Source organism: Oncorhynchus tshawytscha, linkage group LG30 (assembly GCF_018296145.1).
Source record: "Oncorhynchus tshawytscha isolate Ot180627B linkage group LG30, Otsh_v2.0, whole genome shotgun sequence".
NCBI lineage: Eukaryota > Metazoa > Chordata > Actinopteri > Salmoniformes > Salmonidae > Oncorhynchus > Oncorhynchus tshawytscha.
The window spans coordinates 32,405,721-32,430,517 of NC_056458.1; the positions used below are offsets into that span (position 1 = coordinate 32,405,721).

The 24,797-nt window shown below is 42.1% G+C and overlaps 1 protein-coding gene across 1 annotated transcript in view; it reads right to left on the minus strand.

The window, feature by feature from the left end:
* LOC112228396 (calpain-5-like) overlaps nt 1–24,589 on the minus strand; it is a 72,084-nt gene extending 47,495 nt beyond the window's left edge. The window contains exons 1-2 of the mRNA XM_024393683.2: nt 24,229–24,589; nt 23,289–23,329 (exon numbers count right to left, since the gene is read on the minus strand). Of these exons, the coding sequence (XP_024249451.1) occupies nt 23,289–23,290 (2 nt within the window). The 5' untranslated portion in view covers nt 23,291–23,329; nt 24,229–24,589. The remainder of the gene's footprint in view (nt 1–23,288; nt 23,330–24,228) is intronic.
* Nucleotides 24,590–24,797: the final 208 nt, after the last annotated feature.

A 24,797-nucleotide genomic window follows, 5' to 3' on the forward strand; every position in this document is an offset into this window, starting at 1 on the left:
CAGAAACACCAACAGCAATATAAAATGAGACACGATAAGAAGAATGGAAGTTGAATACAAAAGCACATAGACCATCCAGTTTATTTTTCCCCAACCTTATGGTTTTTAGCTTTGAACCTCACTCCAGGGTGAAGTTTAACCTAGGTACAGATGTAGGATCAGCTTCCCATCCCCTTATCTTAACCTTAACCATTAGTGGGGAAAATGCTAAAAACTTACCGGAGATCAGTGTCTAGGGGCAACTTCACCCTACAGTACTCTAAGCTCAGTTTGACCTGTCTTCTTTCAACTTCTCTTTTCTGACAAGGGCTTGTAATGCAACAGCAGCACAAGAAAAAGTCAGCGTTTCATAAAAAATGAAATACAATATTTAATCAAAGGAAATACAGGCCGTCAAAATGTCAAGTCAATCAACCAAATCCTTTTACATAATAAAAAAGCTTTACGGCATTTTCTTGCGTTGATCTTGAAGTGGTCTCCGGAGACATGAGATCACAGGAAATGATCACAGAAAAACAGAAAATGGAGGAATGCCAAATCAAATCTCTAAAAAGGTTTTAAAATCATATTAACTTCGATGAGTGAAGTAAGCCTTTCATATCAAGGGATGAATACATAATCTCCCAGAGGAATAAGGAATTATTTTAATTTAACCCAATTTAATAATTCAGATTTAGGCTAGACATTTGGACATTTGAACTACAGTAGCCTACACATGTCTGCGTATAGAGTAAAAATTTGCTTAACATGTCACATAATATACTGAACAAAAATATAAACGCAATAAGCAACAATTTCAAAGATTTTACTGAATTACAGTTCATTTTAGGAAATCAGTCAACTCAAATGAATTCATTAGGCCCTAATCTATGGATTTCACATGACTTGGCAGGGGTGCAGCCATGGGTGGGCAAATGCCCACCCACTTGGGAGAGAGGCCCACTCACTGGGGATCCAGGCCCAGCCAATCAAAATGAGGTTTTTCCCACAAAAGGGCTTTATTACAGAAAGAAATACTCCTGAGTTTCATCAGCTGTCTGGGTGGCTGGTCTCAGATGATCCTGCAGGTGAAGAAGCCGGATGTGGAAGTCCTGGGCTTGCGAGGTGGCGTGGAAAATTACACAATTAGTCATGCTATCCCGTGTTTTACTGCTTAAAGAACAGTGTCTTGTTACATGCTAATGTTTTTTCCAACCTGACACAAACTTGTCTTTGTGTGACTTAGTCATAAGACTGGACATATAGCCAAGATCCGTTTGGATGCGACCGTAGCATGTGACATCCCATGGGTTTACTACGTACAGGAAGTCACACGTATGGAAACTTGCAGAAAGGAGCATATTATAGTGTTTACTGTTGTGAATGCAGTTTAACGGTTGAACCCTCAAGCCATCTTAAATCTGCACAGACAACTAATTGTCTTTTACACACTATCTGCTGACTGCCATGTACACAAAAAGGATGTACTTCTCTATAAAAGTTGAGAGCCGACACTGTTCGTTGGGCCTTAAACTGCACAACTGTTGAAGTGCATAGTTAACTGCTCCATTTGTGCAAATCCTTTACTAAAGTTGTTTTGAAGAATACAGTCTCTCTCCTTTTGGTTAGAATTACCACCACAGAGGTTACAAGTGTTCTGCGGTTGTGAAGCCGGTTGGACGTACTGCCAAATTGTCTAATACGACGTTGGGGGCGGCTTATGGTAGAGAAATTAACATTGAATTATCTTGCAACAGCTCTGGCGGACATTCCTGCAGGCAGCATGCCAATTGCATGCTCCATTAAAACTTGAGACCTCTGTGGCATTGTAGTGGCCTTTTATTGTCACCAACACAAGGTGCACCTTTGTAATGATCATGCTGTTTAATCAACTTCTTGATATGCCACACCTGTCAGGTGGATGGATTATCTTGGCGGCATTATTTTGGGGTGGCAGGTAGCCTAGTGTTTAGAGCGTTGGGCCAGTAACCCAAAGGTTGCTAAATCGAATCCCTGAGCTGACAAGGTAAAAATCTGTCATTTTCCCCAATTTTCCCCGGTAGGCCATCATCGTAAATAAGCATTCGTTCTTAAATGACTTGCCCAGTTAAAGATTCCATTTTTTTTTTAAATGTTATCTTGGCAGAGGAGAAAAATCCTGGCAAAGGAGAAATAATCACTAACAGGGAGGTAAACAAATTTGTGCACAAAATGAGAGAAATAAGCTTTTTGTGCATATGGACCATTTCAGGGATCTTTTATTTTATGAAATATGGCACCAGCACTTTAAATGTTGAGTTTATATTTTTGCTCAGTATAAACTGCATAGATTCACTCTGTGTGCAATAATTGTGTTTAACATGTTTTTTGAATGAATACTTCATCTCTGTACCCCACACGTACAATTATCTGTAAGATCTCTCAGTCGAGCAGTGAAATTCAAACACAGATTCAACCACAAAGACCAGTGAGGTTTTCCAATGCCTCAAAGAAAGGCACCTTTAAGTAGATGGTTAAAAAAAAGCATACATTGAATATTCCTTTGAGCATGGTGAAGTTATTCATTACACTTTGGATGGTGTATCAATATAACAAATCACTACAAAGATACAGGCGTCTTTCCTAACTCAGTTGCCGGAGGGGGGGGGGGCGCTCAAGGATTTCACCATGAGGCCAATGGTGACTTTAAAACAGTTACAGAGTTTAATGGCTGTGATAGGAGAAAACTGAGGACGGACCAACAACATAGTAGTTACTCAACAATACTGACCTAATTGACAGAGTGAAAAGAAGGAAGCCTGTACAGAATACAAATATTTCAAAACATGCATCCTGTTTGCAACACGGTACTAAAGTAATACTGCAAAACATGTGGCAAAGCAATGAACCTTTTTTCCTGAATAGAAATTGTAGTATTGGATTTGCCTCAACACTACCGAGTACCACTCTCCATATTCACAAGCATAGTGGCGGCTGCATCATGTTATTGTTATGCTGTAATTGTGAAGGACCGGGACATTTTTCTGGACAAAAAAAATAAAAAATAAATGGAATGGAGCTAATCACATGCAAAATCCTAGAGGAAAACCTGGTTCAGTCTGCTTTTCTCCAAACGCTAGGAGATGAATTCACCTTTCAGCAGGACAATAACCTTAAAAAAGGCCAAATCTACACTTGCTTACCAAGAAGACAGTGAATGTTCATGAATGGTTGAGTTAAAATGTTGGCTTAAATCTACTTGAAAATGTATTGCAAGACCTGAAAAATGGTTGTCTAGCAATGATCAACAACCAATTTGACAGAGTTTGAAGAATTTTAAAAATAATAAATGGGCAAATGTTGTGCAATCCAGGTGCGCAAACAAGATTGTGGGGGCTGTTTTTTTTTATTAGACTTCAGTGTGACTTTTGACATTATAGATCAATCTGCTGATGGAAAAATGTATTTCTTATGGCTTTACACCCCATGCTATATTGTAGATTAAGAGTTAAGTGTCTAACAGAACACAGAGGGAATGGAAGCCTCTCCAACATAATCCAGGTAGAATCAGGTCTAGACCCCTTACTTTTTCTATCTTTACTAATGACATGCCACTGGCCTTGAGTAAAGCAAGTGTGTCTACAGGTATTCATGTCAGCTACTACAGCGATTGAAATGACTGCAACACTTCACAAAAAGCTGTAGTTAGTTTCAAAATGGATGGCAGGGAAGGAATAAGTTAGTCCTAAATATTTAAAAAACTAAAAGCATTGTATTTGGGACAAATAATTCACTAAACCATAAACATCAACTAAATCTTGTAATAAATAATGTGGAAATTGAGTTGAGGTGACTAAACTGCTTGGAGTAACCATGGATTGTAAATGGTCATGGTCAAAACATGTTGATACAACAGTAGGTAAAATTGGGAGAAGCCTGTCCATAAAAAAGTGCTGCTCTGCCTTTTTAACAACATTATCAACTAGGCAGGCTCTAGTTTTGTCGCACCTGGACTACTGTTCTGGCCCTTAAATGTACAAGGAGAGCTAACAATAATATGCATGTAATATGCATGCTGAATGCACCAAGGTGTCCGTTTAAACCACCAGCACACAGTTTGGAGACCCATGCATACCCCGCAAGACATGCCACAAGAGGTCTTCACAGTCCCCAAGTCCAGAACAGGCTATGGGAGGCGCACAGTACTACATAGAGCCATGACTACATGGAACTCTACCCCACAACTGATGTCAGCAGTAAAATTAGATATGAAAAACCTTATGGAACAGCGGGGACTGTGAAGAGACACACACACAGGCACAGACACGCATTCAACACACACACTTACACATGGATGTTGTATTGTAAATATGTGATAGTGGTGTAGTGGCCTGAGGGAACACACAAAATGCATTTGGTCAAATGTTATGAAATGTAATGTCATGTAATATTTTATACACACTACCGGTAAAAGGTTTTAGAACACCTCATCATATCATTCAAGAGTTTTTCTTTACTATTTTCTATATTGTAGAATAATAGTGAAGACATCAACACTATGAAATAACACATATGGAATCATGTAGTAACAAAAAAAAGTGAAACAAATCTAACTATATTTTTATATTTGAGATTCTTCAAATAGCCACCCTTTGCCTGCATGGCAGCTTTGGACACTCTTGGCATTTACTTTGTCATTATGGTGTGTTGTGTATAGATTGATGAGGGGAAAAAAAACAATAATACATTTTACAATAAGCATGTAATATAACATAATGTGGAAAAAGTCAAGGGGTCTGAATACTTTCTGAATTCTCTGTAACTGCCTTAATGCTGCCTTGGCAGCAGATCCTTAATACAAATCTCTTAGAGACTTACCCAGAAAGACTCACAGCTGTAATTGCTGCCAATGGTGCTTCTACAAAGTATTGACTCAGGGGTGTGAATGCCTATGTCAATTAGATATTCATGTATATCATTTAATACATTTGCAAAAAATTACGAAAAACAAGCTGTACAACACCTGAGCTGTCAATCAAAGCTCCCAACTTCTAGATCTGACCGTTAAACCAGTGAATGATTCATACCCACACTCTGCTTCCCTCCATTTATTCATAATATGAATGGACAATTATGTGGGTGCATCTTAAGCAGCACCCTATTCTCTATAGAGTCCCTATGGGCTCTGGTCAATAAAAGGTACACTATATCAGGAATAGGGAGACATTTGGGATGCACCCACTGCCTTCAGACTCATAGGGCTTATGCCCTCAGAGCTGTGAACCTTTCCAATAGCCATGTGCATCAAGCATCTCAGAGTAGGAGTGCTGATTCAGGGTCAGTTTTGGCTTTTATATCACAATAATAAAGACTACATGCACAGGGGGAACCTGATCCTAGATCTGCACTCCTACTCTGAGATGGTTGATAAATATGGATCCTGACCTACAGTATACAGACCTTTGGAAAACAATTGTCGATGCTTACTCACAATTTTTTACATTTATTAATTTAGCTTTTAGAGGTGTTCACATCTGCTAAAAATCTACTTCACATAGAGACCATCACCAACATCTGCCATCAATAGCCTATTCACTGATGGATAAACCGACATGTGATATTGTCATAATGAAATAAATAGCCTACCCCTAATATTGATGAAGGCAACTGATTAAATTCAGACTCACTGATTACATTTATCAGCTGAATACCTGTGGAAATGATGAGGTTGCAGTTGGAGGCCGAATGTGACACAGATGGTGCAGAGGAGTCTCGATCGTGACTACAGCGGAAAACCCCCCATGCTGGCACACGCCTACTCTCTCCCACACTACACAAGCACAAATGGGTAGATGGCTGGAGCTCGGAGATAAGGTTCAAGAACTTACACGGTCATGTATATGGATCAGCTGCAATCAACAGCTAATAGGCCTAAAGCCTAAATGTAATTGATTGGAGAGAAGTTGATGAATCTGAATAACAGGTCTATAGGCTAATGTTAGGCATACTAAACATGTTTCTATTTAACAATATTCATATAATTATCATTATCTTTACTTTGTAATAAGTGTTTGTTTTACTGGATAGCCTTCTGGCAGACACTTCTAATGGAGCAAGTCATGGAGCTTACTTCTTCCAGGGTAGCCTAGTGGTTAGAGCGTTGGACTAGTAACTGAAAGGTTGCAAGTTCGAATCCCCGAGCTGACAAGGTACAAATCTGTCGTTCTGCCCCTGAACAGGCAGTTAACCCACTGTTCCTAGGCCTTCATTGAAAATAAGAATTTGTTCTTAACTGACTTGCCTAGTAAAATAAAGGTAAAATAAATAAAATAAACAAGCATAAAATACTTTTAGACAACTAAACAAGCACACACACACATTTACTTCTGGAAATATGTTCTAGTTGTGTGTGTGTGAATTAGAGATCTAGTCACCTTAACAAATCCATTTGAATCCCCAATTACTTGTGGATATTTATTCACTCCTTAAATGAGACTAGAAAATATGGTTAGATCCTGCTATTATGAATGCTCAGATCTTTCTCTTCTGATCCTATAGGAACTTCTCCCAGTCTCCACATCTGCCTGTCTGTGTTCTGAGTGACCTCGTCATCTGAAGCATTCAAGTTATTTTACCTTGTAATTGCATTAAACATCACATCATAATAATTTCTTAATAATGAATTAATCAACACGGTTTCTATAAACGTCAGTGGAAAATGTTCAGGTGAAATTGATGCGCTTGCAGAAAGAATTAGACAGGATCCAAATATAAACAGGTATCAGTATGGGTGAACATAAAGTAAACTTATTTGCAGACAATCTCTTGATATACCTGACCAATATTGAAACCTCAATGCACCCTCAGGATATAAAATTAAAATTAACGTGAGAAAAAAAACTAAATAATGTCAATAAGAATAAGAGAATACTCCTTGATCTACAGCCATCCCATTACTCAACAATATGACAGCAGACCGATGGAACACATCTTCCCATAAATCTAACAGGTAGAATGCATCTCTTAAGAATGGCATGGCTCCCAAAGTTTCTATAATTATTCTAGGTAAGACCAATTACCCCACCAAAAACATTCTTTAAAAGAAGTACACACGGTCATAAGACTTTATATGGGCAAATAAAACTCATCGAACAAAAAATAAAGTTTTACATCTTCCTATGTCTGAGGGTGGTTTTAACCTTCCAGACTTGCAATTGTATTGATTCGCCATCCAATGCTTTTACTTGAGACATATTGTTACATGCACTAAAGAGGAACAATGGGTACATATTGAAAACGCTTACGCTCATTCTCAGAATCTTTTTATGTTTTTTCAAAGGATAAAGCTAAGAACATTATCAACTTCAAAGTTAAGAACACTATAACATGGAAAATTTGATGTATTCTACAAGAACCAATATCACTCCCTAAAAACCCCTATGGAACAATCCTTGGATAGCTTTTCAGAATTCACCAATAAATTGGTCACATGGAAAACTAAAGGCATAAAAAGGGTAAATGACTTGGTAATAGGAAATACTTATTTCCATGAAAGCATTAAAAAGCTATTTTGGATTGACCAATGCAAATATTTTAAAATACAAGCAACTTAAAAGTTATATATCACAATTTTGATTTGAAATCTTTGGACATCACAGCAATCTTGAGGGAATCCTATTTCAATCAGAAAATTATATTCACATGATAGGTAAGCTATAAGAAACCTTGCAGAGAGTTTATCCAACCGACTACTATTGGAACCAAGACTTAAAAATAATGGATGTTGGCACAAGACTGAGGGAATTTTGGAACATAACTAAATTACAGTTCACTAAAATATATACGCTTAACCCAGTATAAGCTCACGTATAGAATGTATTAGACAAGAGACAAAATTCACAAATTCTACAGCACAACGGCAGAGTCATATCTTAAGTGTAAAACTAACAATGACTCAATAATCCATGCCTTCTGGGAATGTTGTATAGTCCAAAAGTTATGGATGGAGTTAAAAAGTTGGGTGTGAGAAGCAATACAATGTCAATTTACTTTGAATCCGTCTGTCTGCATATTTCAAGACATGGCATACGAGGGTGCAGTGAGATACCCGATTGGTTGGACCATACTTTTCCCATCAATCATCTTGGAAAAACATGTACATAAAAACTGGAGAATTATTATTATTTATTTTTAAATCAACCAATCCTCTGTCATTAACACAATGGAAAGGACAAATGTATTGTTATCTAAATGTTCAAAGTGCGTGAGCGGCGGAGAGAAACAAAATGGTGCAGTTTGAGGCCATGTGGCAGAGAGTGATGCGTCCACTGGGGATGGGGGTGTGATGGGGGTGTACACATGTGGGTCTGGGCAGATGTAATGTAATTGACCTTTGTGTGATATTGTCGTTCGTATGTGTTGTATTGTAAACTCAAATGTTCTATGAAAATCGTACAAAAAAAGGAAACATTCAGGTGCATAAAGAACAGCAATCAGTTATTTTGCTGAAATGACTATAATTAGAAACTCAACCGTTCACTGAGATGATCATTTTTGGGATGGATATCGCATGGTTGAAGATCTTGAGGCCCTGATAAGCAAACATGAGAGCAGACAATATTTTAGAGACTAATTTCTCTGGAGTCCCATCACCAAGTAAAGTCATGGTTGTCAGCTCAAAGTCCCAGTGACATTATCAGCAGTAAGGCCAAAGTATCTTTGACCAGTCTGTCTATCAAAACAATATCTAGTGAAGACATCAAGAGAAATGCCACACAAACAGTGAGTGGATTCCTGGTCAAGTCCATCAGTAACGTAACTAGTGCACAAGCTAATGATTGTATGCAGGCATCTAGTTCCAACACCATCCAGTGAACTTCACTTTCCAAGTTCCAGTGATGAAGAAACTCTATGAAGGGGTGTCAGCAACAAATCCAACTTCTCTGGGCTAAAAGAGGGGATGCTCTTAAGATCACTAGGAACTGAGAAGTAATTCAATGATCCAGATCTCATGTGAGGTGAGACGTCAAATGAACCTTGCTCCTCCACAGCTGGAAGGACAAGATCTGATATATTCGTTGAGGTCAGCCAGTTTGTAGGTGGCATTCTTTCTCAGCTGAAAGATATTTCCTTATCAGGGTTCCCATCACCATGTGAAGACATGCTTGCATGTCCACACGTTTTTATTGTATCTTCACATAGTCTCTCAAACAAGAGCCTTCAAAAACTCTCTAGACATGAGTTTCAATTCAAAGCTGTTCAACGTGTGTAAGGTCCTAAGAAAATGATCTGATCGGTTTCTATTAGCGTCTACCACTGCTGCAGAGTTCGATAAAGACATGTCTTACACTGCAATGACCAGTAAACATACTGAATCAGCCTTGGGAAGATTTTGGTCAACATTCAGCAGGGGTTGTTTCGAATCAAGTCTTCAGACTGTGGAGGAGCAAGGTTAAGTCGCCCAACCCCACTGAGCTCTTAGAATACATATACAAGAGGATATTGGAACATTCAGCTATAGAGTGAAAATCCCTCTCTCCTTCACATTCCTCCCTCTCCACATCTAAGCTTACTTCAAGAGCAAGACAGTCTCCAACACCACAACATATCACCTGTAATATTTTGGTAAAGACTGGAAGCTACTCTACCTGCATTATTATTCCAATCCATCTCACTTATCTGTTGGCTCAAATCAGATGCATACCAGCAGTACAGAGTCAGACAGTACCATGCCTACTACATTATCTCCCCTCAGTGATGATCACCTTCATGGCGAGACTATTATGAGAAAGAAATTAGTTTAAAAATATGAAATTTACTGGTTTGCAGTAATATTACAGAACCTTGTAATAAAGATACACAGACCATGCAGCGAAGTCCCTTACCTAGCCGAGCTACAATGAACCTCTTTAGTTTGCTAGCCCACAAGCCTATTTTCTGTCCCACAACATACATCACCAGTTTCAACATTGTCAAAACATTCCAATGGCACCGGAGGAAATGGTTAGGAGACCGTAAAACTGCAGGCAATTGTGTGTGTTTTTTTGCGTTATTTGTAACTTATTTTGTACATAATGTTTCTGCCACCGTCTCGTACGACCAAAACGGGCTTCTAGATATCAGGACAGCAATTACTCACTTCATACTGGACAAAGATTTTTCTTTAACGAGTCGGACACAAAGGATTTACTTCAGACACATGACAAGGCCCACATCCCCATCAAAGAGACAGAGATATCGGGGACGTAGGTCAGGGTTCCTTGGAAGGATCCAACGGCGAGTGGGTAATCTGCCTCTACCATAAGTCCTATTAGCCAACGTACAATCATTGAATATCAAAATAGACGTGCTACGATCGCAAATATCCTACCAAAGGGACATTAAAAACTGTAATAACTTATGTTTCATGAGTCGTGGCTGAACAATGAAATGAATAACATTCAGCTGGCGGGGTCTACGCTGCATTGGCAAGATAGAACAGCCACCTCCATTAAGACAAGGGTTGGCGGTCTGTGTATATTTGTAAACAACAGCTGGTGCACGAAATCTAATATTAAGGAAGTCTCGAGGTTTTCCTCGCCTGAGGTAGAGTATCTCATGATAAGCTGTAGACCACACTATTTTCCGTAGCTGTCTATTTACTCCCACAAATTGATGCTGGCACTAAAACCACACTCAATGAGCTGTGTAAAGCCATAAGCAAACAGGAAAACACTTATCCTGAGGTGACGCTCCTAGTGGCCAGGGACTTTAATGCAGGGAAACTTAAATCTGTTTTACCAAATTTCTATCAGCATGTTAAATGTGCAACCAGAGGAGAAAATAAACTCAAGATCACACACAGTGACGCATACGAAGCTCTCCCTCGCCCTCCATTTGGCAAATCTGACCGTAATTCTATCCTCCTGATTCGTGCTTACAAGCTAAAACTAAAGCAGGAAGCACCAGTGACTCGGTCAATAAATAAGTGGTCAGATGGCGCAGATGCTAAGCTAAAGGACTGTTTTGCTAGCACAGACTGGAATATGTTTCAGGATTCTTCTGATGACATTGAGGAGTATACCACATCATTTACTGGCTTCATCAATAAGTGCATCAAGGACATCGTCCCCACAGTGACTGTACGTACATACCCAAACCAGAATCCATGGATTACAGGTAGGCCGCACTGAGCTAAAGGGTAGAGCTGCCGCTTTCAAGGAGCGGGATGCTTATAAGAAATCCTGCTATGCCCTCCGACGAACCATCAAACAAGCAAAGCGTCAATACAGGACTAAGATTGAATCATACTACACCGGCTCCGACGCTCGTCGGATGTGGCAGGGCTTGCAAACTATTACAGACTACAAAAGGGAGGCACAGCTGCGAACTGCCCAGTGATGCAAGACTTCCAGACGAGCTAAATTACTTCTATGCTCGCACGAGGTAAGCAACACAGATGCATGCATGAGAGCATCAGCTGATCCGGACGACTGTGATCCCACTCTCTTTAGCCGATGTGCGTAAGACCTTTAAACAGGTCAACATTCACAAGGCCAGACGGATTACCAGGATGTGCACTCCGAGCATGCGCTGACAAACGGGCAAGTGCCTTCACTGACATTTTCAACCTGTCCCTGTCTGAGTCTGTAATACCAACATGTTTCAAGCAGACCACCATAGTCCCAAGAACACTAAGGTAACCTACCTAAATCACTATCGACCCAAATCACTCACATCTGTAGCCATGAAGTTCTTTGAAAGGCTGCTCATGGAGCACATCAACACCATTATCTCAGAAACCCTAGACCCACTCCAATTTGCATACCGCCCCAACAGATCATGCAATCTCTATTGCACTCCACACTGCCCTTTCCCACCTGGACAAAAGGAACACCTACATGAGAATGCTATTCATTGACTACAGCTCAGCGTTCAACACCATAGTGCCCTCAAAGCTCATCGCTAAGCTAAGGAACCTGGGACTAAACACCTCCCTCTGTAACTGGATTCTGGACTTCTTGACAGACCACCCCTAGCTGGTAAGGGTAGGTAACAACACATCCGCCACACTGATACTCAACATGGGGCCGCTCAGGGTTGTGTACTCAGTCCCCTCCTGTACTCCTTGTTCACTCATGACTGCATGGCCAGGCACTACTCCAACACCAATCATTAAGTTTGCAGATGATACAACAGTGGTAGGACTGATCACTGACAAGTATGAGACAGCCTATAGGGAGCAGGTCAGAGACCTGGCTGTGTGGTGCCAGGATAGCAACCTCTCAAAGTGACCAAGACAAAGGAGATGATTGTGGACAACAGGAAAAGGAGGAATGAGCATGCCCCCAATATTAATGGGGCTGCAGTGGAGCAGGTTGAGAGCTTCAAGTTCAACTATCATAGTTCAAACACACCAAGACAGTCGTGGAGAGGGCACGACAAAACCTATTCCCCCTCAGGAGACTGAAAAGATTTGGCATGGGTCCTCAGATCCTCAAAAAGTTCTACAGCTGCACTATCGAGAGCATCCGGACTGATTGCATCTCAGCTTTATATGGCAACTGTTCGGCCTCTGACCACAAGGCATTAGAGAGTAATGCGTATGGCCCAGTACATCACTCGGGCCAAGCTTCCTGCTATCCAGGACCTCTATACCAGGCGGTGTCAGAGGAAGGCCCTAAATATTGTCAAAGACTCCAGCCACCCTAGTCATAGGCTGTTCTCTCTGCTACCGCATGGCAGGTGGTACAGGAGTGCCAAGTCTAGATCCAAAAGGTTTCTTAACTTCTTGGTGACGGGGCAGTATTTTCACGTCCGGATGAAATGCATGCCCAAAATCAACTGCCTGCTACTCATCCCCAGAAGATAAGATATGCATATTATTAGTAGATTTGGATAGAAAACACTGACATTTCTAAAACTGTTTGAATCATGTCTGTGAGTATAACAGAACTTATTTAGCAGGCGAAACCCCGAGGACAAACCATTCAGATTTTGTTTTTGAGGTCACTCTTCCAATGGATGTCAACAGTCTATAGAAATTGGTTGAGGTTTTTCCTTTGTGTAATGAAGAAGTATGGCCATCTTGAACAAGGGTCACTTGAAGTGTACTGTTAGATAGAGGCGCGTGACCAGAAAGCTAGCTACAGTTTGTTTTCCTCTTGTATTGAACACAGATCATCCCGTCTTCAATTGTATTGATTATTTACGTTAAAAAATACCTAAAGTTGTATTACAAAAGTAGTTTGAAATGTTTTGGCAAAGTTTACAGGTAACTTCTGAGATATTTTGTAGTCACGTTGCGCAAGTTGGAACCAGTGTTTTTCTGGATCAAACACGCCAAATAAATGGACATTTTAGATATATAACGACGGAATTAATTGAACAAAAGGACCATTTGTGATGTTTATGGGACATATTGGAGTGCCAACAAAAGAAGCTCGTCAAAGGTAAGGCATGAATTATATTTTTAGTTCTGCATTTTGTGTCGCGCCTGCAGGGTTGAAATATGGTTTCTCTCTTTGTTTACGGAGGTGCTATTGTTACGGATACAGTTATCCTGTGTGTGTGTGTATCCTGTGTGTGTGTTTCTTTTCTCTCCTTCTCCCCTCACAGGTGAAAATCATCACTCCCCAATCAGTCAACAATCAATCATCAATCAGAAGACACACCTCCTCCTATTTCCTACCCTATCACAGTTCCTTCCCCATGGTTTAAAAACCCCATCATTTGTTTGCTCTAGAGCTCAATCTCTCTGTAAATGCCATGTCTGTAGGTCTCTGTGTTTCACTCTCGCTTTGTGTCTTAACCTCTCTTTTGTTTGAGCACCTCCATAGCACTTTCATCACCTGTGAGTATTGTTTTTGGTTATGGTGTTTGTTTGTTGCTGGTGGGAAAAGGGGGAAACCAAGATAAGTCGCCCATGGGCATACACTACCCGTAGGTGAACTTTGTTAAATACACTAGTTAGAACTGGGCGGACCACCCACTGTATTTTTGGTTAGTTAGCTGTTGTTAAAGTAGGCTAGTCTAGCTTAGGGGTGTTTTTGTATATTTGTTTCTTTCCTTGGGTCCAGCTCAGCCCCTTTTCCTGCTCCCCCCATTACCGTGTGTTTATAAATAAACCTGGAGTTTGACGGTAGATTTCTGTTGTCGTGGTTATTTCGTTCACACTTTTACTTTGTCACAATAATAATTTGCATGAGTTATGTTACGGGTCTCATTACCATCCACCCTAGACTGTCGGGCCAAAAGGGATTCGGAACAGCTATCCTCAGATAATAGCATTGTTTGCTTTTACCGAAAAGCCTTTTTGAAATCTGACATGTTGGGCTGGATTCACAACAAGTGTAGCATTAATTTGCTATCTTGCATGTGTGATTTAATGAAAGTTTGATTTTTATAGTAATTTATTTGACGCTAGCGTCCCACATATCCCAGAGAGGTTACAGCTTCTACCCCCAAGCCATAAGACTTCTGAACAGCTAATCAAATGGCTACCCAGAATACAGTTTCTTCTTAAAGGATTTGCCCCTTTTTTTAAAGTTTCAGCTTAAATGACACCCAAATCTAAATGCCTGTAGCTCAGGACCTGAAGCAAGGATATGCATGTTCTTGATATCATTTGAAAGGAAACACTTTGAATGGTGTGGAAATGTGAAATGAATGTAGGAGAATAACACATTAGATCTGGTAAAAAGATACTAAGAGAAAAACATAATTGTACCTTCATCTTTTAAAGGCAAGAGAAAGGCCCTAATGTATTATTCCAGCTCATGCGCAATGTAGATGGCAGCAGTGAATGTGCACAGTTTTAGACTGATCCAATGAACCATTGTATGTCTTTTTAAACTGTTGTATCAAGACTGTCCAAATGTGCCTAATTGGTTTATTCATACATTTTCAAGTTCATAATTGTGCACTACTCAAACAATAGATTGGTATTATTTCACTGTAATACCTACTGTAAATTGAACAGTGCAGTTAGACTAACAAGAATTTAAGCTTTCTGCCCATATCAGATGTCTATGTCCTGGGATTTTTTGGGGTTTCTTACAACCTCATGCAAATCACATTAGCCTACATTAGCTCAACTATAGAGGTTAAGGGCTTGTAATTAAGCATTTCACTGTAAGGTAACCTGTTGTGTATGGCGCATGTGACAAATAATATTTGATTTTAACAACTTTAGAACAGATTTAGAACTGCTCCATTGTAGCTGAAGATTTTAACAAGGCTAATCTGAAAACAAGACTCCCTAAATTCTATCAGCATATCGATTGTGCTACCAGGGCTGGTAAAACCCTGGATCATTGTTATTTTAACTTCCGCGATGCATATAAGGCCCTCCCCCACCCTCCTTTCGGAAAAGCTGACCACAACTCCATTTAGTTGCTTCCAGCCTATAGACAGAAACTAAAACAGGAAGATCCCACTTTCAGGTCTGTTGAACGCTGGTCCGACCAACCTGATTCCACGCTTCATTGCGTCAAACAACAACATTGACGAATACGCTGATTCGGTGAGCGAGTTCATTAGCAAGTGCATTGGCGATGTTGTACCCACAGCAACTATTAAAACATTCCCCAACCAGAAACCGTGGATTGATGGCAGCATTCACTCGAAACTGAAAGCGCGAACCACTGCTTTTAACCAGGGCAAGGTGACCAGAAACATGACCAAATACAAACAGTGTAGCTATTTGTTACGTTCCCCAGATTATGTGTTGTAGTTTGTGTATTTGCATGTGTTTATTTCAGGAAATGGCTTCCTGAAATCCCTTAGAGCAGCTGATTGGTCGACTCCAGGGCTAATTGGAGCGCTGACCCCGCCCCCTCGTGACACAGCTGTCTCCAATTACACATTAATTCTGAAGCTATATAAAAGCCAGTGTTCTGCTCAGGAGAGATATTTTCTGGGAGGTCATTGCAGAGATTTTGCTAGAGGTTGATCTTGCTGGGAGTTCATTGCTGGGAAGTTGGTATGTTTTGTGAGTTTGTTGCTCAGATGGAGCTTATTTGATGTCCTTTGTTTCTTAGTTTGTTTGTGAAATTGTTTAATATTCTGTTTCATTTGTTCACAGGGGGAAAGGAGAAGGCACCTTGGGAGTGTTTAGGCAAGAGGCCCGCGGGCATACATATACCCGTAGTATATTCATTGTCTATGCACAATAGGTAAGACCTGGGCAGACCACCCCCTGTATTTTGGTTAGGGCACCAGGTGGTGCTAAATTAGGTAAGTAGTGGGTAGGCAGGTAAGATAGGAGAGGGGGGGCTTTGAGATTTACTTTCTTTGCTTTGGTTCCGTCCAGCCCCTTTTCCCCATATTACTGTGTAAAGGAATAAAGTCCTTGTAAACGGTACCACATTCTGCCTGTTGTCATCCTTACTTGCACCTACAGTCCATACCTTTTTCGCTTCACGGAGAGTTTAGTTGTAGCAGGGTGTTGCGTTCCCTCTTCATAGAGGCGTGCGTAACACTATTCTCTCCGCAAGGCAATCAAACAAGCGAAGCATCATTATAGAGACAAAGTAGAGTCACAATTCAACGGCTCAGGCACGAGAGGTATGTGGCAGGGTCTACAGTCAATCACAGATTACAAAAAGAAAACCAGCCCCGTCGCGGACCAGGATATCTTGCTCCCAGACAGACTAAACAACTTCTTTGCTCGCTTTGAGGACAATACAATGCCACTGACACGGCCCGCTACCAAAACCTGTGACTCTCCTTCACTGCAGCCAACGTAAGTAAAACATTTAAATGTGTTAACCCTCGCAAGGCTACAGCCCAGACAGCATCCCCAGCCACGTCCTCAGAGCATGCGCAGACCAGATGGCTGGTGTGATTACGGACATATTAAATCAATCCTTATCCCAGTCTGCTGTTCCCACATGCTTCAAGAGGGCCACCATTGTTCCTGTTCCCAAGAAAGCTAACTGAGCTAAACGACTACCGCCCCATAGCACTCACTTCCGTCGTCATAAAGTGCTTTGAGAGACTAGTCAAGGACCATACCACCTCCACCCTACCTGACACACTAGACCCACTCCAATTTGCTTACCGCCTCAATAGGTCCACAGACGACGCAACCACACTGCCCTAACCCATCTGGACAAGAGGAATATTTATGTGAGAATGCTGTTCATCGACTACAGCTCAGCATTTAACACCATAGTATCTTCCAAACTCGTCATCAAGCTCGAGACCCCCCGCCCTGTGCAACTGGGTCCTGGACTTCCTGACGGGCAGCCCCCAGGTGGTGAGGGTAGGTAACAACATCTCCACCCTGCTGATCCTCAACACTGGGGCCCCACAAGGGTGCGTTCTGAGCCCTCTCCTGTACTCCCTGTTCACCCACGACTGCGTGGCCATGCACGCCTCCAACTCATTCATCAAGTTTGCAGACACGACAGTGGTAGGCTTGATTACCAACAACGACACGGCTTACAGGGAGGAGGTCAGGGTCCTCGGAGTGTAGTGTCAGGAAAATAACCTCACACTCAACGTCAACAAAACAAAGGAGATGATCGTGGACTTCAGGAAACAGCAGAGGGAGCACCCTCCTATCTACATTGACGTACTAAGTTTTAAGTTCCTCGGCGTACACATCAGACAAACTGAATTGGTCCACCCACACAGACAGTGTGGTGAAGACGGTACAGCAGCAGCGCCTCTTCAACCTCAGGAGGCTGAAGAAATTTGGCATGTCGCCAAAAGCACTCAAACTTTTACAGATGCACAATGGAGAGCATCCTGTCGGGCTGTATCACCGCCTGATACGGCAACTGCTCCGCCCACAACCATAAGGCTCTCCAGAAAGTAGTGAGGTCTGCACAACACATCACCGGGGGCAAACTACCTCCCCTCCAGGACACCTACACCACCCGATGTCACAGGAAGGCCATAAAGATCATCAAGGACAACAACCACCCGCGCCACTGCCTGTTCACCCCGCTATCATCCAGAATGCGAGGTCAGTACAGGTGCATCAAAGCAGGGACCGAGAGACTGAAAAACAGCTTCTATCTCAAGGCCATCAGACTGTTAAACAGCCACCACTAACATTGAGTGGCTGCTGCCATACATGTACAAAATGTATCACTAGCCACTTTAAACAATGCCACTTAATATAATGTTTACATACCCTACATTACTCATCTCATATGTACAGTGGGGAGAACAAATATTTGATACACTGCCGATTTTGCAGGTTTTCCTACTTACAAAGCATGTAGAGGTCTAATTTTTTATCATAGGTACACTTCAACTGTGAGAGATGGAATCTAAAACAAAAATCCAGAAAATCACATTGTATGATTTTTAAGTAATTAATTTGCATTTTATTGCATGACATAAGTATTTGATCACCTACCAACCAGTAAGAATTCCGGCTCTCACAGAACTGTTCGTTTTTCTTTAAGAAGCCCTCTTGTTCTCCACTCGTTACCTGTATAAAAGACACCTGTCCACACACTCAAACAGCCTCCAACCTCTCCACAATGGCCAAGACCAGAGAGCTGTGTAAGGACATCAGGGATACAATTGTAGACCTGCACAAGGCTGGGATGGGCTACAGAACAATAGGCAAGCAGCTTGGTGAGAAGGCAACAACTGTTGGCGCAATTATTAGAAAATGGAAGATGTTCACGATGACGGCCAATCACCCTCGGTCTGGGGCTCCATGCAAGATCTCACCTCGTGGGGCATCAATGATCATGAGGAAGGTGAGGGATCAGCCCAGAACTACACGGCAGGACCTGGTCAATTACCTGAAGAGAGCTGGGGCCAGAGTCTCAAAGAAAACCATTAGTAACACACTACGCCGTCATGGATTAAAATCCTGCAGCGCACGTAAGGTCCCCCTGCTCAAGCCAGCGCATGTCCAGGCCCGTCTGAAGTTTGCCAATGACCATCTGGATGATCCAGAGGAGGAATGGGAGAGGGTCATGTGGTCTGATGAGACAAAAATAGAGCTTTTTGGTATTTTTTTTAACCTTTAACCAGGCAAGTCAGTTAAGAACAAATTATTATTTTCAATGACGGCCTAGGAACAGTGGGTTAACTGCCTGTTCAGGGGCAGAACGACAGATTTGTACCTTGTCAGCTCGGGGATATGAACTTGCAACCTTTCAGTTACTAGTCCAACGCTCTAACCACTAGGCTACCCTGACGGTCTAAACTCCACTTGCCGTGTTTGGAGGAAGAAGAAGGATAAGTACAACCCCAAGAACACCATCCCAACCATGAAGCATTGAGGTGGAAACATCATTCTTTGGGGATGCTTTTCTGCAAAGGGGACAGGATGACTGCACCGTATTGAGGGGAGGATGGATGGGGCCATGTATGTAGAAAATCTTTGGAGGGAGCTGAAAGTCCGTATTGCCCAGCGACAGCCCCGAAATCTGAAGGACCTGGAGAAGGTCTGTATGGAGGTGTGGTTCCAAATCCCTCCTGCAGCTTGTGTAAACCTGGTCAAGAACTACAGGAAACCTATGATCTCTGTAATTGCAAACACAGGTTTCTGTACAAAATATTAAGTTCTGCTTTTCTGATGTATCAAATACTTATGTCATGCAATAAAATTAATTACTTAAAAATCATACAATGTGATTTTCTGGATTTTTGTTTTAGATTCCGTCTCACAGTTGAAGTGTACCTATGCTAAAAATGACAGACCTCTACATGCTTTGTAAGTAGGAAAACCTGCAAAATCGGCAGTGTATCAAATCTCTGTGAATAGTTTGTCCTCTGACAAATCAACTGTACATTTCAGTGTTCCAAGGTTCCATTTTAGGACCACTATTGTTGTCACTGTATTTTACCTCTTGGGGATGTCATTCAAAAACAATCTTAACTTTCACTGCTATGCGGATGACACACAGCTGTACATTTTAATGAAAGATGGTGAAGCCCCAAAATTGCACTCGCTAGAAGCCTGTGTTTCAGACATAAGGAAGTGGATGGCTGCAAACTTTCTACTTTTAAACTTGGACAAAACAGAGATGCTTGTTCTAGGTCCCAAGAAACAAAGAGATCTTCTGTTGAATCTGACAATTAATCTTGATGGTTGAGTCGTCTCAAATAAAACTGAAGGACCTCGGTGTTACTCTGGACCCTGATCTCTCTTTCGACGAACATATCAAGACTGTTTCAAGGACAGCTTTTTTCCATCTACGTAACATTGCAAAAATCTAACTTTCTGTCCAAAAATGATGCAGAATTAATCCATGCTTTTGTCACTTCTAGGTTAGGCTACTGCAATGCCCTACTTTCCGACTACCCGGATAAAGCACTAAATAAACTTCAGTTAGTGCTAAATACGGCTGCTAGAATCCTGACTAGAACCAAAAAATTTGATCATATTACTCCAGTGCTAGCCTCCCTACACTGGCTTCCTGTTAAGACAAGGGCTGATTTCAAGGTTTTACTGCTAACCTACAAAGCATTACAAGGGCTTGCTCCTACCTATCTTTCCAATTTGATCTTGCCGTACATACCTACACGTACGCTACGATCACAAGACGCAGGCCTCCTAATTGTCCCTACAATTTCTAAGCAAACAGCTGGAGGCAGGGCTTTCTCCTGTAGAGCTCCATTTTTATGGAATGGTCTGCCTAACCATGTGAGAGACGCAGACTCGGTCTCAACCTTTAAGTCTTTACTGAAGACTCATCTCTTCAGTGGGTCATATGATTGAGTGTAGTCTGGCCCAGGAGTGTGAAGGTGAACAGAAAGGCTCTGGAGCAAAGAACCGCCCTTGCGGTCTCTGCCTGGCCGGTTCCCCTCTCTCCACTGGGATTCTCTGTCTCTAACCCTATTACAGGGGCTGAGTCACTGGCTTACTGGTGCTCTTCCATGCCGTCCCTAGTAGGGGTGAGTCACTTGAGTGGGTTGAGTCACTGACGTGATCTTGCTGTCTGGGTTGGCGCCCCCCCTTGGGTTGTGCCGTGGCGGAGCTCTTTGTGGGCTATACTCGAACTTGTCTCAGGATGGTAAGTTGGTGGTTGAAGATATCCCTCTAGTGGTGTGGGGGCTGAGCTTTGGCAAAGTGGGTGGGGTTATACCCTGCCTGTTTGGTCCTGTCCGGGGGTATCATCGGATGGGGCCACAGTGTTTCCTGACCCCTCCGGTCTCAGTCTCCAGTGTTTATGCTGCAGTAGTTTGTGTCGGGGGGCTAGGGTCAGTTTGTTATATCTGGAGTGTCTTATCTGGTGTCCTGTGTGAATTTAAGTATGCTATCTCTAATTCTCTCTTTCTTTCTCTCTCTCTCTCGGAGGACCTGAGCCTTAGGACCATGCCTCAGATCTACCTGGCATGATGACTCCTTGCTGTCCCCAGTCCACCTGGCCGTGCTGCTGCTCCAGTTTCAACTGTTCTGCCTGCGGTTATGGAACCCTTACCTGTTCACCGGACGTGCTACCTGTCCCAGACCTGCTGTTTTCAACTCTCTAGAGACAGCAGGAGCGGTAGAGATACTCTTAATGATCGGCTATGAAAAGCCAACTGACATTTACTCCTGAGGTGCTGACTTGCTGCACCCTCGACAACTACTGTGATTATTATTATTTGACCATGCTGGTCATTTATGAACATTTGAACATCTTGGCCATGTTCTGTTATAATCTCCACCCGGCACAGCCAGAAGAGGACTGGCCACCCCCATAGCCTGGTTCCTCTAGGTTTCTTCCTAGGTTTTGGCCTTTCTAGGGAGTTTTTCCTAGCCACATTGCTTGCTGTTTGGGGTTTTAGGCTGGGTTTCTGTAGAGCACTTTGAGATATCAGCTGATGTAAGAAGGGCTATATAAATACATTTGATTTGATTAATACCTGTGTCACTAGCCACTTTAAACAATGCCACTTAATAAAATGTTTACATACCCATCTCATATGTATCTACTGAACTCGATACCATCTACTGCATCTTGCCTATGCCATTCTGTACCATCACTCATTCATATATCTTTATGTACATATTCTTCATCCTTTTACCCTTGTTTGTACAATGTAGCTGTTGTGAAATTGTTAGGTTAGATTACTCATTGGTTATTACTGCATTGTCGGAACTAGAAGCACAAGCATTTCGCTACACTCGCATTAACATCTGCTAAACATGTGTATGTGACAAATCAAATTTGATTTGAGAACTAGATTTTTTTTTAAACATCTAAATCCCTCCAAACTGGACTAGGCCTATACTATAATACTCTTAATTCATTTATTTTATTTAACCTTCATGCAGAAACACTTTTTTCAAAGCACCATCTTGTTTTTGCAAAGAAAAACCGTATAGTCCTATCTCCGTTTTGGAAATGTTGGTGATGACAGAGAGCTTGGGACTATAAGGTTCTATCTACATTTTTGTCAAATGTAGTTATTAGCATAGCCTTGTTCTGTTCCATGTGCTCTACCATAGTAGTCTAAATACCCCAAATCATGTTGTTAAATTAAAGAGAATACAAGATTGAACTTTAAAGCCAATTATCGCAGAATCATCTTCTGGCAGATCGTCCCATACGCTTGATATTTCAAGTTGTCAAAATGAATCATTCAGAATTTTGAGATTACATACAACTATGAACTGACATGTACAGAACATTTCTATTTTACAATAAACTCCTGATACACAAAATCAGTAATCCTGTGAAAATTAAAAATGCACATATATAGTTCCTCGTTGCAAGGGTTAATTTGATAGACTACTAGAACATCAAGACCGAAAAAGACAGACAGAGGGGTGGGACGAGAGAGAGCAAGAGAAATGGGAAGGGAGATCCCCCTCTTTCTCTTTGGTGGTGTGGTAATGTACAGAGAGATAGAAATAGGGGAATCTCTCTTTCCATCCCTGACTGTGGTAGCGCAGAGAGAAAGAAATAAAACAACTAAGAGGATATCTGCACTGGTTGGCTGGTGGAGGGGTGCACCACAGGCAGGCAGGGCCTTCCCCCTCGCCCCTCCCTCTCCATGAATGTGTTATGAGGAGGGCTATCCCAGCCAGCAGCATCATGTCATCCTTTCTTCCTCTCTGCAGTATCCTTTAGCCAGCCACTAGCTGGCCAATCCATGCATCTGACACCAGGGTTTTATTCAGTGATGTTAAATGCTCTGAAGGTTGCAGATAGAAAAAGAATGAATCGAGCAGACATGGTTCCCTATTTCTATCTGAAAGACAATCATTTATGCTCTACAAAACACATTTCTATCTGAATGTTCTGTTTCCTCAACAGTCACTCCTAAACCACCAGCCATGTGATTACCTTGTAACTAAGGCATCATAATTGTCTATAACTAAAAGGCTTGCCTATATGATTCATGAGTAAAAGAGTGCATTATTGGAAAAATTGGATACTTACATGAGAGAGCGCTTTCATCCAGTATATGGTTTCACATAGACCTACATATAAGAATCAGCAAGGGAGTTAGTTGTATGTTATTCAACACCTGTCAGATGACATATGGTTTGACAAATGGCTAGCATATGACAGAAAGTCAGGTTTATAGTAGATATTTCTTATTTTTCAAAGTACTGTTGGTGTTCTGCATTAGATCTGGCCATTGATGTAAATCTGCCAATAACAGTAGGGCATTTACTCAAGTCTGTATGGAACTGTTCAGGTTTGAGATTATCGGTGTAGACCATTAACATTATAACAATACGTTTATAATTTCGGAGCAGCTGCTTCTGGTAGCTAAGGGAGACGACGGGATGCGCGTGGGTGTTCGCATCTCCGGAGTAGCAAGCTAGCAATGCAATCTTCCGAAATAACTCGATTGTCAAATAAAGCGCCACTCCGGCGCGAACCCTGCTGGATGGCATAAATAAGAAAGTAGGGTTTTACATCAGCAATGGCAAATTGTAGCTAGAAATCACGGTTGAAGTAGGCTACTTCAACAACAGGGATAGGCTATTATTTTATGGGATAATATGTTGTTATTCTGTCGCCTATTGTGGGCAGCGCAAAACCTGGCTGGTAAGCACATCATGCACTGCTTCCGTCGCGCGCGGTAGCCCACAGCACGCGACCGGTCAAATTGCCCCCTCGAGCGGAACGCTTAGTGAACTGAATGCGGCTCGGCGAGGCGTAAATGGGATCATGTCTCGCGTATCTCCCGTGCTTTGAGGACAACACACGTCGCGACAGCAGCTCGCATGCCTAACCTACTGTATTTTCTTTCCAACCACAGTCGCAGTCTCCTCATCACCACACAGCCGTCAAAGCGTATTGCGCGGATTACAACAGCGGCACCTGAGGTCCCTAATGCGACTGAGGCGGTGTTGTTTTCCACTGTTACCTGAACAGAGCTCCTCTCCCTTGGGCGACGTGTTCTCTCCGTTCCTCCAGGGATCCAGCGGGTCGGGTCTGGCAGTCCCGGCCGGGGCTGTGGTGATTCCTCCTCGGTCCTGCCTGCGCGACGCACCCCCCCTCTGAACCGCTTGCGGATCTCGGTCTCCTCTCTCCTCACGCGCACGCCAGGGAGGAGCCTACGAGGAGCAGCAGGCTGAGCTGTGGCCTGAGCATGTGCGGCGTCGGTGTCTCCCCACACACACACACACACACACTTAAATACGATACTGTACATTATTTCCCGTGCGATGAGCATGCAATTATGCCGTGGTGGCCGAGGGAAACAAATCTGAGATCCCTTGAACCCACCATCCAAGTGCCAATCTTATTATGCAGGCTTATTCGCCTACGCAGTGTCCTCAGTCTGAAAACATTATACGGGGAATGTCTTCAATAAGGTATTGGTCATGTCGGATATGTGCAATGGATGAGAATTGCTAAGAAATTAAATCACCGAATTGGAAATAGTTTGTTACACTCACGTGACTACGATGTGCAACAGAAGAAATGGACTGG